Source organism: Lissotriton vulgaris, chromosome 9 (assembly GCF_964263255.1).
Source record: "Lissotriton vulgaris chromosome 9, aLisVul1.2, whole genome shotgun sequence".
Classification (NCBI taxonomy): Eukaryota; Metazoa; Chordata; class Amphibia; order Caudata; family Salamandridae; genus Lissotriton; species Lissotriton vulgaris.
This window is the reverse complement of record NC_141697.1, coordinates 271,116,601-271,134,287: the sequence shown is the minus strand read 5'-3', so window position 1 is coordinate 271,134,287 and position 17,687 is coordinate 271,116,601. Positions and strand designations below refer to the sequence as shown.

At 45.0% G+C, this 17,687-nt stretch overlaps 1 protein-coding gene across 2 annotated transcripts in view; it reads right to left on the bottom strand.

The window, feature by feature from the left end:
* CIPC (CLOCK interacting pacemaker) overlaps positions 1-17,687 on the bottom strand; it is a 76,663-nt gene that overhangs the window by 49,966 nt on the left and 9,010 nt on the right. For both annotated transcript variants that reach the window (XM_086937541.1, XM_086937542.1), the window contains exon 2: positions 6,424-6,608. In XM_086937541.1, the coding sequence (XP_086793667.1) occupies positions 6,424-6,559 (136 nt within the window). In that variant the 5' untranslated portion in view covers positions 6,560-6,608. The remainder of the gene's footprint in view (positions 1-6,423; positions 6,609-17,687) is intronic.

Below are 17,687 nucleotides of genomic sequence, written 5' to 3'. Positions count from 1 at the left end.
CTAAGGGTTCAAGGAGATGTCCTATGGAGGACAGGAACTCAGCTCGGGGTACAGGTGGCCGGTAGAGGAGAATGCCTTTGAAGGCATAGGAGTGTGTGAGTAGTATTGTTAAGGTGATGGCTTCGCAGGTTTTGATGGGGATTAATTCTGCCCTTATTGTGTAAAGGTCACAGTGGATAGGTGCCAATCCGCCACCCTTTGTGGTGGTTCTGTCAAATCTAGTGGCACAGAAACAGTCCGGGGTTACTGTGGAAAAATCTGGTCCGGAGGATAGATCTCCCCATGTTTCTGGTTTAAAAAGGAGATAGAGTTTGTTGTTTTCTAGGAGGTTTAGAAGGTCGTATTTAGGTTTGGGTAGGGGGCGAGCGCTTAGAAGGGCTGCGTTGATAGTTGTTTGATTGGTCGAGGACTGGGGGTCTATGGTCAGTGGGTATTTTTGAGTAGAGTTTAATGTGAAAGGACAACTAGGGCAATGTGTGGCTTCTTGGATGGGTAGGGTTTCTGGGTTAAGATGAGGGCATATCTCTTTGTTATTGAAGGCGCTGGATATGTTTTTTAGTTGTGTGCTTGAGTAGGTAATAAAGTTAGTGCGTGGTTTTGGTTGAGAACGACCAGGGGGGGTGGCCCTGGGCCCGGTTAGGCTTGCCTTTGGTGCGCCTTCGGCGTGCCAGCTGCTGGTGGGGAGAGGCATTCCATTTTTAAAGGGGAAACGCTCAGCTGCTGGTCAGCTGACTCGTCTGCCAAAGCCGAAAGTTGTAATCACCTCCTGTATGCCCTTGATTGGTTTCCTCCCACTCAAACCGATAGTCGGTGGTGGACCGGGAAAAGCGTGAAAGAAGTAAGGTGAGCGCTGGCAGTAATGGTGGGGGCAACAATTCTAAAAGCGTGATTTTAAAACAAGCAGTTAGTTTTAAAACATGCGAGGCAAGATTGAGGAGTCCTTTGCCAGGCTCTCCTGTTCCAAGCAGTGCCGAGGTCCGACTCGCCTTAAGCGCGTCCTGTTGGGGGTAGAAATGGACTAGACCCAAAAAAACTGATTTTCTTTGAAGGACTTCAATGAAGGACCATCAACAATAGCAGAGATATTGTTTCTATCTACAGACAACTCTTGACCAGAAACTCAATACCCCAAATACTCAACTTTTTGCCTTTCAAACTTGGACTCTTCAGGCTCGCATGAATGATGGAACTGTCAGACAAAATTCAGTATCATGGTTGGGTATTGCTTAGCTCAGAGAGCATTCATTAGTCAATACTCATAGCAGCTAAAAAAAGATACAAAAGCCCGTATTCCACTCATCCATCTCTATGACTTGGAGCAGCGGTAAGCCCCATGAAGACCTAGCTTACTAAAAACATGTGGCTCCCTCCATTGACTCAAAGATCTCTTTAATGAGAGTGAGTGGATAACGTCCCATATGGTTACCTTTTTGCGACATCAATTGGCCTATGTTTCTTACACTTCATGGGCACAAAAAACAGATGCCGCAGCGACAGAGCTCGAGTGCACAACTACCCGTTCTAAATATTTTCTTCTAAATCTGCTTGAGATCTTTCTTTTCTCACTCTGATAAGGAGTGAACTCTTCCTGTGGATATAATGGCTCCTTGCACACTTCGACTAGCACAGTCAGAATTCCGTTGGGAGTGTACCGAGACTGAAGTTGGCTTCTGAAAGACATCTAGGAATTTATGATGACGCCAAGGTATAGATGATATAAAGGTTATTATAGGAATGCATAGTGACTCACTAGAATTTTCTTCCATTTGCAACCAATGCGTTCCATCAGAGTACCGGGTGTCTCTGCAAAATCGTGAGGACAATGAGATAGTCCAGGTGGCCAAAATAACGGGATTATGTTGCTCCAACAATTTAAGGCCAAATCTAAGTATATAGTTGGGTGACGTTATAAAATCAAAGGCTACCACAGATTGTTTAAAATTAATTGTAGCAGTATGGTCATTAGATCTTTTATCGTCAAGAATAGGAAAAACTAGGCAAGGATATAAGAGTTACTCGTCCTTTTCTCCCATTATATATGGCAATACTTGTTTTTTTGTCCAGAACACGGCCTGTTCTTACTGTACAATCTTTAACCCAGAGCCCTGAGTGATCACCATACAAACAAAGGTCAACTATGCACCTTCAGTCCTTAGATTCTTTTAAGGGTTCCCTGGCAACCATAAATTGCTTAGGCTCCTCTTGTGAGGATATAGCCAAGTCTAAAAATGGTTCAGTGCGCCTGAAGAGCTCAAGATTTTCATCTCTCGAACCTTTTCTCCTGAAGTCTTTGTTCGAATAACAAGATTTGGTCCATCAATTCAGAAAAATAGGTTGGGCAGGAGGTTAAAGCATGTTTGACCTCTCTCCCCTTCTTATGACCCTGTCAAAATAAAGGCATCTGGTTTGTTCTAAATGGGAAGCATCAGCAGCCAAAAGCTGACAAACAGTAAGGGCGGGAGGGGAATTCCTCCCTTTGGAACTAGGACCCTCACCCAGCCAGCTAGGCGTCATGCTATATCATTGGGTCTGCTTCTCGTCGGGTCGGCGCTGCAATACCAGACGGGCACCCAATAGGGGACTCTTTAGCGGAGATCTTTTGTGACTGCTGTTTGGTGCAGTGGGGGTGAACGGCCTGGAAAGTGTAAATGTGGTTTAGTGGTGAAAGGAAGTGAATAAAGCAGGTCAGTTAGTCCTGAAAATACCTTTATTCTGGTAGGCTGACTGCCTGATTAAAACTGTGGAGTGGCGGCTATATAAGAACAATGTGTCTCAGTAACTGCACTCTACTCTAAAGAGGTCAACATGTTTCTTGCCTGTGGTGTCTGGAGGATCAGAGGAAATTCTTCAGGACCATGTTAAATTACTACAGTGATGTATACCAAGAGATCTGATTTTCCATGCGAGATATCAAACAACGCCGCCTCTGTGGAAACCTCCAGATCTGGCCTCTTGAACCTTCTTCTAAATTTTTTATTATTTATTTATCTGAATAATTGCTTAAAAACTGAGTTTTTGCAGACACCAACTACGTGGCTGATGTTCTTTATCAAGAGCCGTATTAACCAAACAGATAGCCAACCCTGGCTCTATCAGTAGCAAATTGTTCAAAGCTGAAGGCAAAACTAACTATTAACCCATCCAGAAGTTCCTTTACTTTAATTTGATCCCATGAGTAACACGAAGTACTGGGATGGGCACTTACAATGCCACTGGCCCTTGAAGCTAAGGACTGTCGTTGTGCCACATTTACAGCCTAACCTAAACTGTAACAATGTTTGATTCCGTTGCTGCAAAAATAGCAGCTGTACCTAAATTTCTATCCATCTCTGGACCCACTAGTGAAGTATGTTGGCAATCCTACCTGTCTGAGGCTTGACGAACGGCAATCTTCTTAATCTGTGACCTCAGTAGCCTGAGGTAAGGGTTACGCCTTCCGGAAACCTCAAAACCGACGTACTACTACACACATGTGAAGAACAGATGTACGCTAGAAGGGTCACTGTAGTGGAGGAAAAAGTATAAGACCTAAACAAAAGAAAACTTCAACCACATTGATGGTCATTTCCTTCTGAGCCAGGAGTCTTCACAAACTTCTCCAGAAAACTAGGGCTCAGAGTCAGTAAGCAGCACTGGGAAAAAAATTTAAGGCACAATGAACCGGACGAAAAATGTTGCGGCTGAGTTGCAATGCAGCTTCAGAAAGAAGGGACATCCTTTTATAGAGCCAAACATGGACAAGAAATTAAGAACTAATTGCATGGCTAAACACCATGAATTCCTGGGGAAAAAAAATATATAAAAAAAAATTTTAAGTCTCCATCTTAGCTTGGAAAGCTGATTTACAAAACTCAGGACTGCTCTAGAGACGAATGAATGAGTGTCCGGTAAAATACGCTTTTGAAAGGAGAGTAGTCTGTCTTTTGTTTCTCTTACTAGTCCAGAATGTCGTAATGAGGCACCGGGACTCCAGGAGGCACAAGGCGAGGGAAGTCGGATAGTGCACTCCTCCCCGCTGCTGACTGATGAACCATACTCTTGGACAGCTGCTTAGAGCACAATCCTCCCTGCCAGGCTGCTGATCCTCGCACATGGTCGGACCACCAGAGTCATAACAAAGGGAATAAAATCGGTTTTCCACATGGGTACCACCTCTATAACCTCCTTGTTCAGCAGGGCATGAACACTAGTCTCCAAAATCGAGGGATGTGCCAGAGAGCCTGTCCTGTAAATGGAGGGCCGTAAGAGTAGGTCATTGATCCTGCGGGCTAGCTGGAAGACTCCGTGATCTGTAATAATCATCTCCCAATACTTTTTGTAAAATGGTCACGTGATTCACAGCTAAGGCTAAGCTTCTGTTTTCCCACTCAGATGTCAAAAGCGGACTTCAAAGGCTTTGAACTTGATACCAATGCAGCTCTGAGAGTGGAGTCTGAGTCAGCATCACAGATGGCACAGACCGATTGGGCAGTTCCACTTTGGAGAGCACTGCTTCTTAGATGCCAAGCTGGAGCCCCTCGAGGCACAGTCAGAGCCACAAGAGTCAATACAAGAACAGGCTCGCCCTTAGACAATAACTCAGAGGGTTCCAGAGATGTCTTGAGCAAATCCAGCATGGAAAGCTGAAAGCCCTTGCTCTGCGCAGGGCCAGCCCATGGAGTCATAAATTCTAGTTTCATCTGCTTTAAAGTCAGGATTTTCTCAGTTGATGAGGAAGAGTCCAGCCATCGGGGAATGGTGTATAGAGAGGAACGGTTCTGAAAATGAACTATTTTCTTAATGCTTTTGGTGGGATATCATTTAGAAAAGCTTTCCAGTTCAGGGGACTTACCTGAAGGAGAAGTGGGAACACTTTGGCTGGTCCCCGAGGGCTCTGATGAAAAATAGCTTGGATTCCCACTCATTGACTGCCTGTGCATAAAGGAACGTGATTCTCAGGCCAAGGGATCGTGACTAGATCTGAGACTCCACATGCAGATGCCATGTGGGTCTGACAAGGGCATCTTCTTGAGGTATCTACAACAGTGATTAAACACTGAAATCTAAGGAGACATTTGACCTAGTCATTCTTGAAAGCAGAGGAACTTCTTCAGTAAAACACTCAGGAGCACAATGATAACAGGAAAGCACCAAAGTGTCAATAGCTGCCTAATATACCCAGATGTATTCACATCCAGCAGATTGAGTCCCAGCTAAAACCCAATGGCACCACATGGCAACAGTGGAGCGCTTTTCTGGGGGAAATTTTTCTGGACTAGTCTGGCGCCTGGAGGATATTCATCAGAACAATTTAAAAATTACATATATCCAGCATTGCGGTTGCATTTTAAGAAGAGATGTGCTAGTGAACTTTTCATACTGAAACCATTTCTAGGGCTCTTATACTTCAAATAAAAACATTTTATCACGTGTAAAAATAGGATAGTTTCTTCAAAACTCAAAAACGTGTATGTCATTGGCATGCAGAACAGTTTCACCTTAGTACTTCCAATGATATCAATACATTGAGGTATTTTTATTTTATTTTCTTAGATGAATGTTTTCAAGCATGAATTTAGAAACATTCATGCTTCCACCGACCCTGACAACAATGAACTAAAAGGTAAGTCAGTTTTCATGTGCGCTCTGAGTGGTCTGGGTTACGATTATAAATGGACAACATTATAGTTTATTTAAAATCAGACACATGAAAAGGAGGCAAAGTGGGGGGGGAAGCATTTTCCTAGGATTACACAAGTAAGCCAAGTGGGGAAGCCGGGATTGATCTCAGGTTTTCTGGTTTTGCATTGTGCAATTTAGCAACTACATGTACATGCTTCGCTTCCCCTACACCCACCTTACAAACTCCAAATCTCCCGACCGCCACCGGCTGGTATCAGTGCAGCCTTCGGTCACACCATATACCATACTCTGTGGCCCCTGGGAAAATGTTTGTGAGTGCCCATGACTAGGACACTTTTTGCACAAAAGGTACATCAGCAGACTCACACACCAGTGGACACATACATGTTCTAGGTACCAGGGTAGACGAGAAAATGCAGGTAAATTACTCTAGAAACAGGCTCCAGGGAGCCCTGTAACAGGTTAGCTGAATTCATCTCATATATCCAATGGATTCTTTATGGAAAGTAATTTTAAATAGGCTAAAAGGTAATTCCTGTGTATAAATTATTTACTTTTGAACTTGGACAATGTTCAAATGTTCGCATTTATCCGCCTGAGAATTATTTTGCAGACCTCAAATAAAACAATGGAGACTCTGAAAATAGCATTAACTCAAATGGGAGACTGGTCAAACACGAAAACCAGCTCTTCAACTAAACAGAAATGCACCGTATACCCCACATCGGCCCCCCCAAATACAACAAACGGTACCAGTCAACATGAAGAAACACAGATATGTATTGGTTTAGCTTCATTAACCTGAAAACCCAGAGTCCTTATCTGATTCAGCAGTTGCCATTCCAAGATAAAGTGCTCGCTGCTTCATCTCTGGAAACCTGCTCAGCCTGCTCTTTGGACTCTTATGGGCTCCCGCGGAGAGTTGCTCCCCCTCCATGCTTCAGTGGAAAAACACCTTAGACAAGCAGCTCACATCCTCAGGATGGCTTTGAAAAAGAAAATGATATCATTGATTAGTGCGAAAATGGAGTACTTGAATGAGCCCAGGTGAGTGGCTGGGAGGTCATGAAGTGCAAATCAAGAGGTGAGCCACACAGACATAGGAATATTTGGTTACATCTAAGCCCTTCTTGTGGTTTCACTGTGCAGCTTTCTCTCCGGCCACGTGTGCTCAAAGGCACATGTTCCAAAAACATACTAGTGCATAACAGCCAATAGTGTGCATGCTGGTTCACCAAAACAAGATCTGAGAGCAGAAAATTATCATGAAACAAAAAACGCCATTCAATCGGTGTGTTCGCAGCAGGCAGGGAGCATGGAAGACTGAACAAGGCAACGCAGCCGTTCGGTGACCATGGCAGTACTCTATGTACAGAAGCAAGGTTCGCTCTGATTTATGGGCGAGATTCACAAATGGTAGAAAGACAGATATATACACAAATAGACTCACTCTTATATTAATAAATTCCTTACATTAATATCATTAAAAAAAGAATTCCAAAAAGGATTCACAGATGCTGCGAATTTCGCAATTGCACACGTAACTCAAATATGCAAAACCATTTACGCATAAGGAAACATAGGCGCAAGAGCATTTGAGGGGTGTAATTTTTTGTTTCCATAGGGAGAACATTTTTACCTGCAATTACGCCCTTTGACCAACACTTCAAACAATGTTGGGGCTGCTCCCTATCCATCATATACACCCAACAACGTGTAAGTTTGTGGATGTTCACCAACTCTCAATTGGACAGAGCTTTGAACGCTCACTAAGCCAAGCATGAAAGCAAATTTCCTCATAGGGTAATTCCACCACAACTCTGTGTGGCAAATCTCATTTATACATGCAAATTCACACTAGTGATGATTATGAGACTCAGAAATTTGAACTTGTCCTCTAACCTAAAGTATCTGCAAACCAAAGCAAAACCTACATGCACAAATCGCTATGAGAATTGTTAGCCTATATGTCCACATTGTCTAGCTGTCCTCTTTACTGCAATGCCTAGTACTGCTTGGTATTGTAATGTACTACCTGTACCTGCTCCTTACGACTTTTTACAGTCAGTGCTGTCCACGTCAAGTCGAGTCAAGTGTTTTTAATAGAGCGCACTTATCACTGTGCGGTCTCAAGGCGCTTGCAGCAAAAAAACAGTCGACGTCAGGAGCCTGCTCCTGAAACAGCAGAGGTTATTTGGGAAAAAGCCATGTTTTGAGGCATTTGCGGAAGAGTTTGTGTTCGGTAATAGATAGAAGATGTGGAGGTAATTTATACCAGAGCAAAGGGGCAAGATAGGAAAAGGAGGGACTGCCGTTACGGGAAGTACGGACGCGTGGCTGTACCAAAAATGATTTATTGCTGGACCTTAAAGGTCTTTTGGGTACGTACCAGTTGAGTTTCTTTAAAAGATATTTAGGACCGGTATTGTAAAGGATATTGTGCGTCAGACTCAAAATCCTAAAATGGCTTCTCTGACGAACGGGAAGCTAGTGGAGTTTTTTCAGACAGGGGGCAGAGGCTGCTCTAGGAGGAAGGTCCAGAATCAGTCTGGCCGCAGCATTCTGAAGGGTCTGCAGCTTGGAAAGCAAATCCTCATTGAGTGCTGCAAACAGGGCATGGACGTAATGACCACGCCCTGCACTAGAGGTTTCCTGGCTTCAGTGGGTAGCCACTTGATCATCCGGAGATTACGCATGATCCCATAACAGATGCCAGATACCTGGTTGACATGATTTTTCATGGACAGGGCACAATCAATTGTCATTCCCAGGTTACGGACAGCTGATTTTGGGGAGGGACATGTTCCCAAATCCAGAGGCCACCAATCTTGTGACCAAAATTCCTCTGCTTTGCCAAACAAGATGATATCAGTTTTACTGCCATTCAATTGGAGTTTTATATTACTCATCCAATTGCTTATATCAATCATGCAGTTTTTGAAACGAGGACAGGTACCATAATAATCTGTACCGCATGTGATAAGCAATTGAGGGTCGTCAGCATACAATAAGGTTTCAAAACCGTATGATTTGATAATATTAGCCAACGGAGTTAGATACAAATTGAACAGCAAGGAGATTAGGATTGATCCGCGAGGTACCCCCACAATGACTGGACGACTACTTGAAACCAGATTATCAACTTGAACAGTGGTGAAGCAGTCAGTAAGATAGTTTTTAAGCCAGTCAAGGGCCTTTCCTCCGATACCCATCTCCCACAATAGATGTTTCAAGATGTTGTGGGAGATGGTACTGAATGCAGAGGATAAATCCAGAAGGATGAGAATTGCTGATTCACCTCTGTCCAACGTGAGCCTGATATGGTCTACAATCTCAATGACAGTCTCCACGTGCCTTCTGCCTCCTCCTAGATCCTTCCTTCCTTTTTACAGTAACCACTACTATTATTCATTCATTCTTTGTTGCACAAGCCTCCTTTTGCATATTCATGCCGGTTCTTGCTTGCTTGGCACAGAGATGGTTAGCATCCCTTTTGTACTCAAACTGCTGCCTATGTACTGTAGCAAACTCAGTACAGCCTACATCGCCTTTATAAATACACTTTTCCCAATTTACCATTGCAAGCTTACTGCAGTGCATGCACCTATATGCACATTGCCTGCTAACATGAAACACTGCTGCCCATGGAATCGCTTTGCACACTCGCTGGTCACTTTTTGTCTAACACATGTTTAAATGGGTTTTATTTTTTTTTAAAGAATTAAAAAGTCACCTAATTATTAAAAGTTCAAACTTATCGAAATTACCAAATATATTTAGGCACACCTCATTGGGTATTGCATTCATTTAAAAATACACTATCCCTTATACATCATGTGCCCTCTACCTGTGTAGATTTATTCATGTGTATATTTTTAACAACGCATAGTAGCAACTTTACTTTTTTTAACATTTTTATTCACCATTTCGGAGTTTAAAAGTACTCCCAGGTGAAGATGTACATGTGTTCACCATCTGGTAGCGCCTCCTACAGCAGTAGGTATGAGTGTTAAATTACTACTTGTAACTTTCCACACATAGGAGACCTACTTCTCCAAGGCAGCAGTCTCCCTATTGGAACATATAGGGAAAATCTAAAACATTTATTAAACCTTTTAACAAATAAACAAGTAAAACAATTTAAAATATTTATATTAGCTCTAAAACTAATAAAATGGTAAAGCACATTACACGTATAATAAATAATTAATTAATTTAAAACTAATTTAGAAATATTTTCAAGAAAAAGCAAAATATAGCACCTACAACAATAATGTATTTAAATGTAATGAAGGTTATGACCAGAATATAAATTACTTTTGTTTTAACAAACATTTACAATATTGAATTTTCAAATAAGTTTCTTATTTTAAAATTATACTATTTATTTATATATATATATATATATATATATATATATATATATATATATATATATATATATATATATATATATATATATATATAATTCCGTAAGGGAATAAAAACTTGGCTTTTCAACAATTAATGTTTGATCTTATGTTCCTCCCTCCCTCTCATCATTCAGTTTGCCCTAGCGCCGGGAAACCTCCGGGTAGCTGCGCGCTCAATAAATGTAATTATAAATAAATAAATACATATTTAACATTAAACAAAATAAGCATGGCCAAGATGGCTACCAGATCGGATGTGTAGTGAAGGAGCTCCATACCACAAGTCAGCCTGACACTATCCTCATGACTCTGCGTGGAGGGCATTGGCGCTCGCCACAGGCTTTTTTGACCCCGGCTACACTGAGTGAAGCACTGCCTGGGGCGCTTCCAACAGAGTGCTAATTGTCCATGGGCTGTGGACCATCCAGGCCAGAGGCGGAGGCCTAGAGTAACACGCCCAACCCATGAGAGATGGGGCCTACACGCAGAACACTCTCCGGAATGCTTTCCGGCACCCGCAGCGGTCCTTACTAACCCGCCATGTTCACCAACAACGCTGATCGTGGATGCCTGGCTGTAGCACCAAGAGACTGGGGAAATCAGAGGCGACCCTCTGCTGTTTGGACCTGGGCGCCACCACAAGAACAGCCTCCCCCTTGCGCCTCAGCACAATAATCAAGCCACCTCTTCCTTGAGAGCAACTACTTCGGTAGGGGAGAGGAACGCAGGTCAACTGGACAGTGAGGGTCTGACTCCCAGCGCTCAACCCAGAGACAGTTGGCAGCAGCTGTACCCATAGTGAGGCTCTCCTTTTGTGGACTGGTATTCAAGCAGGGCGGACGCACCAGTGCCACCTGGGCAATGGAAGCCTGTGATCTGACATTGGTGATCAGCCCCACAATGCCTGCCTTGGGACTATCTGTAGCAGCCTCAGTACAGATGCAGCAGGTGGGCCACCTTTCACTGGCTGACTGGGGAAGGTTAGGGGAGCAACGCCCCTTACACTGCAGAAGGATCACCTGAGCTCCAGGTTTTGGCCTCAGTACATTTGTCGGGATAGTTGACCTCTGGATTTCAGCGCACAAGTACAGCAAGCATTGCCCCCCACAAACCATTAGATGGACCCAGAGTACGACTCACACTCAGACCAAAAGACATGAGGGTCCTGCACGAACACTGTGGAAAACCCACCTGCCCCTGCAGTGCTTTTCATGGCTGGCTGGGGTTCCACCTGCAGCCCCCCCCGCACGTCCTTCAATATTACATAGGCAGCTGCACCCCATATGCTGGGCGGGGAAAAAGCAGGAGGCTGGTAGGGACACACGCCTCTGCTCCACAGCAACCTCGGTGCACAACAAACAACTTTGGACTACCCGACTTGCCGTGGCACCCACCTGTTGTCCCGGTGTGGACGGTCTTCACTCCACCTGCTCACTGGCAACAAGAAGATGGTAAAGCAACAACCTGCTAAAGGAGGTGTGGACCAGGGAGGCAACTACTGCCCATCTCCTTTCTTCCAAATGTGCCCAGTGTGGGGTGCCTCTCTCACCACCCAACAGACAAGAGGTAACGCTTCGATGAGCTACTGCGGGCCAAAAAAGGATTTGAAAACCACCTTGGAGTCTAAATTAGATGCGATGGGTATCGACAAGGGCCTCTTGTGAACTGACCAAGCACACCTCAGAGAAGGGGTGGAGGCAAATGAATCTACTCTAGCGGGAGTGTGCCCCACACTGACAGAGATGCAGTCCCGCATTAAAGCACTACAAGCAGAAATCTCCCAACTGCGAGAGAGCTGAGGATGCTGAGGGCCACCACGCCAGAATAACATTCAGCTGGTTGGCCCACCGGAGGGAACCCATAAGCCCCAACATGGAACTGCTCCTGGAAAACTGGCTTCTTCATGAGGTACTGGGCAGTAAACGAGCTATTGTCTTTTCAGAATAAAGAGACCATACAGTACCAGTCTTGGCCTGTGGTGGCGTGCCTTTAGAACTACTGGGATCGTGACCACATCCTTCAAGTCATAAGAACAGAGGGCCCCTAGTGGGTTGAAAGTGAATTGGTGAACATCTACACTGACTATATTGTAGAGGTTCACGTCTTAGGGCATCATGCATGCCAGTTAAACAAAAGATGCATCAAATGGGACTAATATTCTCGTTTTCCTGGCCAAACTGCAGATTGTGGACGACATCACCACATTCTTTTTAGGCCCCCATTAGATGCCTGGGAGTGGCTGGTTTCTAAATGTGTTTCCCTGACTACCTGCGACACACAATTGGAGGTAGACATCTGTGCTCAAGAAGCCGATCCCGCAGGTCCAGCGGGGGATGGCAGAGTGGGGTATGTGTTGGCTCAGAGACGCACTATGACAATGCGCCCACTGCAAAACGTCCTTACAAACGTTATCACCTGTAATGTCTGGGGAATAACTATCCCTAGATGGCTTCATCTGATATATTTCTACCTGCGGAGTAGGCAGACCCACATTTCATGCCTGCAAGAAACACACGAGTGCCACAGAACTTCAAAAACTGCAGAGTAGAAGGAGAGGCCATATTTTTGGTACCGCTTACTCTGGATACACTAGTGGAGTACTCGTCTGGGTGGCTCCAGGAGTACTGCAAACATTGACCCACAGAGTGGTGGATCCTGAAGGCATATTTGTGGTTGTAGAGGAAACACTAAATGGGGCTCAGATTGCCTTGCCTGCGCTTTATGCACCTAACAATAATCCACAACAGCCTCACCCCCAAGTTGATACACAGCTTGACAGCACCTAGTATACGGTGGAGGGGATTTCAATACTGTTCACTTTATCACATTGGACAGGTCATTGCCTCCCCTGCATGGAGGATCGACATCCAGAACAGGCATTGCCCTAAAGAACTGGCGTACAAATGGGCAACTGATTGAGATGTAGTGCTCCATGTATCCCAGTACAAGAGTGTATTTGTTCTTCTCCCCAGTCCACCATTTACATACCAGACAGGCTTGCTATTGTGCAACTCCCACATGGCATCTTAGATAGCAGCCACCGAGTACCAGGGCCAAACACTTTCTGATCACAACCCCACTCAAAATGACAATACAGTGGGGCAAATGGAAAGCGCCGATACCCACCTGGAAAGTGCACAGTCCAGCACAACAAGACATGGATTTTAGAGACACCTTGGGCACACACGTCACCAATTATTTTGACAATGAGGCGACTGCCACTGTGACAGGGGTTCAGCGAGATGCTTTTAAAGCTGTCACCCAGGGTCTGTGCATCAGAACCTCATATGTACTGCAAACTCAGATACTCAAACAAGCCATAAGCCATAACAAACAGAGATAAGGGCAGTAACTGACACAGGGAAAAACAATGAGGTGACCTCCTCCCTCTCAGAAGGAAACATAGGGCAGTGTTTGCTAGAGTCCGGAAGTTAGACTATGCAGAATGCCTGGCTAGGCAACATGCGGAAGGGGATAGGTCTGGATGAGTACAGACATGGCTCCTGAGATTTTCGGTACCCAGAGCCCCCATGAATGCTATTCGAGCCCTGGCAGGTCTTGTGTTGAATACACAGGACAACATTAACAGTGTTTTCTTTGATTACTACACTTTGTTCTATAACGCGGAAGCAGATTGTGAGGACACCACACTATGGGAGTATTTGGACAGATTGCCGATCCCCCACCTTGACGTTCTACAGCACCATACCGTAGATGGGGTGCTGTCTGTGGAGATAATCCACGATTGAACAAAAAGCATGAAACAAAACTTGTGGGATAGACTGACTTCCAGCAGAGTTCTAGTCCACCTCACCCCATAACGAGGGTGTCCTCCAAGCAGCCTTTGGGGAAGCAATGCTAGTAATCCTACCCAAGCTGGTTAAGGACCCAATTGGAGATGCGCTTCTATAGACAGCTATACCTCCTAAATACGGATTACTGATCGGGGTGTGGAATTTCTATAAACACCCAGGATATTGTTTGGGGTCAAGGACAAAAGGTTGTTATGTTTATTTTATCCACTGGACAATTAGGCCCAACCCCTTGCGGTACAAACCATTTGGCTGCCAATTTACAGTAACACATTATGGATCAGGGAATTGTCTGCTGCTAAGGTAGTATTTGTACCCCTATGTTAATGCTATTCAAACTTGTATTCATGGTTCATTAAAACAAATGCGTGCTGATATGCTTCTTGCGAAAGCGCAGAATGCTGCCACAGTGAAGCCAGCCAATAGAGAAAGAGATACACTTTCAATGAAAACAAAAGATCTTGGTTAGCACCAGACCTAATTAAGTGCCCAATTCTTAATGAAAATCACAAAGGTGCGTCCACTTTATTTGCCCTTGCATAATTGCAATTTACGTTCTTTCGTGAATTTACACAAATTTACGCAAGTAGGCTTGGATATCATAGTCCTAGAAAATATTTATTTTAGCACAAACAAATATGTATGTGTAGATTTGCTCAAGCAAAAATCTGTTGAGCGTTTACAAGTTCACTTTCCCTCCAACCACTTGTTTCCAACCCTGGAAGAAGTTTTACTTCTTCCCTTGTCAAGTAGGGAATTTCCAACCTCTCTCAGTATGGGAGAATATTCGATTAGAGCTGCTGAGAACCCCAAAACATGCAAATTAGTAGGCTTGAACAGATTCAAAAGGGCATTCCAACTCTGGAACTATTGCTTACCACTACATCAAATCCCAGTATGCAGATCTGCGGAAATTGGGCAAAATAATGGAATTACCACTATTCAGACCTTACTATAGAATGAGCCCTGGCATAATCAGAGGGGCTATTATCAGTGCTCTTATATAATGAGATTGCTGCTATGATATGGCACCAAATGGGACAAGTGGATTTTGTTACAGGAGAAGTAGATTTAAGAAGCAACCTGTCCCATTGACAAGAAGATATTTTATTAAATTCACAACCATGCTTCTACAGATATTTGCACCTTATCAGAGAGCATTCTGGAAGCATTACACGTAGCCTCATATTGTGAAACTTGGCAAACGTGTGCACATTTTTATACTGGAACCACTGTAAGTAGTGCAAAACGAGATTCCAACATTTCCTGCGAGTACTCCCCTTAATAATAATGGCTCTGTATTAACCCCTTGGGCTCGGCCGCGATTCTGCGCCTGTGCGGCAGAATTGCGAGTGGGCGAGTTTATGACGTCCCCCAGCCGTCATCAGCACACGCCCACCGTAGTGCATGACGGCTGGGGGCCGTCATCAGCATCGAAGGGGTTAATGAACCATAAATATACGTTTGAATAGCATTAGCATAGGGACACAAATATTACCGTAGCAGCAGACAAATCCCTTCTCTGATCCATATACTGTAAACAGGCAGCCGAATGGTTTGTGCTGCAGGGTGTTGGTCCTACTTGCATCATGGAACAAAATAAACATAAAAACCTTTTTGTCCTGGACCCCAAACAATATGTCCTGGGCGTTGGGGTATGGGAATTCCACACCGCTGGAAGAGCGTCAATACTTGTTGTACAACGCGCCACCGAACAAAATAGAACTATTTTGGGGACCAGAGCGTCAGGAGCCCCAACTTTCCCAGCCCTGCAAACCCTAATTAACTATGGGAATGCCAGACGGGCTATCATGGTGCAGTATAAAGCACTACTAGACGCCCACATTACGAATTTCCCCACTTTTAAGGAGATATGGGCAGACACAACAGGCTCTCAAATCGACAATGGGCCTCAAAACAAGCGCATATAAGCAATGTATCTAGAAAAGCCTGAATTAATTTTACATGGGACGAGGTGGGCAGGTTGCGAAGGCGATGGAGGGGGGGGGGGGGGAAGGTTTATGCCACTGGATACTCTGCCTTTGGGTGATACGGGCAGGTCCAGGGGTCCCCTTCGCAGTGACCTGCACTTTATTGGATACGGCCGGTCAGTGTGTGCTGGTGGCAGAATGACTGCTGGGGCAGGAGTCAACACTTTGTTGCTACTACGCTCCCAATCACAACCAATTGACATACTCTATATCCCTTTCGGTGGGGCAGTTGGTGGTTGGAGGAGATGTTAACGGTGTAGCGGATGTACAACTAGACCATTCTCGCCCACTTTGCGGGAGCACAGACACAAGACAGCAGCGGGTTTGCGGGAGTGGATGGCACATTGGGATTTGCACGACATATGGCATCTGAAACCGCAGTGCGAACAGAGAATACTCTTATTACTCGCACTTGAACCACCTCCACATGAGAATTTACACATTTTGGTGCTCACAAACCATTGGCTCTCTCACCCACTCTACCGAATACCTGGGCCGCACGTACTCCTACAACAGCCCTTTGCTGCTGACTCTCCACCCCCAAAGGAATAGACCCCAGATATCTGCATGGCGACTCAGCCCTGTGGCCTTGAAGGATGTGCCGTTTGCAGAGTCGTTGCGCACTGTAGTAGACGCATATTTTTTATTTTACGAGAACGTGGACACCGCATCTACGGCCTTAGTTGAGTGGGAAGCTTTTAAGGTAGTGGTGTAGGGGTTGCATGGGGAAAACCGCTGGAATACAGAGGGAACTCCATAACGAGTTCACAGAGATTGAAGGGGAATTGCGGACCCTGGATAATATGCAGGGGCTGGATCCCCGAGCCCAGGATCAATTATTGGCTAAGCGGAAGCAGCATGATGAACTTTGGAAAGGCTCAGATCACACGTTTACACAGCATATATGGACAAAGTGCAGAGCGAGGAAGGGAAAGCGGGCGGTTGTTAGAGTGGCTCATTAGGCCTGAATCTAGGGGATCCCATATTACCAGGATTAAGGTTGTGGAGGATTAAACTGAGTATGACCCGGATAAGATAAACAGTGCCTTTCAAATATACTATGAAACACTGTACATGGCACCGCCGGGACCCTCGCGGGAGGAGATTACCGCCTTCTTGGCCCCCTTGGCCCTGACAGAGGTGGAGGACGACACTGTGGAAGTACTGGGGGGTCCGATCACCTTTCAGGCAGTCAGGGGAACCATAGCTCTGCTAGCTGGAGGCAAAACACCTGGCCCAGATGGCCTGCCTGATGAGTTTTATGCAGAATATGGGATCGTGTTGGCCCCTCGCCTGGTAACCATGTATAATGAAGCCCTTCGGTTGGGAGACTTGCCACCCTCTACACGATCTGCAACTGTAATACGCTCCCCAAGACAGAGCGCTTAGAAGCCGAGGTGCGGGACTATAGACCTCTGTCTATGCTCAACACCAACTTAAAGGTACATCGTGAAATACAGGCCCTCTGAATGCTCCTCTACATGAAAAATCTGATTCATGCAGATCAGAACGGGTCTATCCCCTCCCGTAACACATCGTATAATCTATGTCGGTTGTATTCGGTTCTGTCCCACTCTAAGGCGAAAAACTTGATCCGTGCTGCGCTTCTCTCAGTGGACCAGGAAAATGCTTTCAATACGGTCAGTTTTGACTATCTAATGGAGGTAATGCAGAAGACTGGGTGTGGCTTGTAGAAGTGGGCCCAGCTGTTATCTACATCCCCAATGGCGCTGGGTCAAGATGGGCAGCACCATTTCCTCAGAGTACGCAATAACCTGCTGGACCAGACAGGGATGGACCTTGTTCCCACTGCTATTTGCATTAGCAGTGGAGCCGTTGGCTGCACTTTT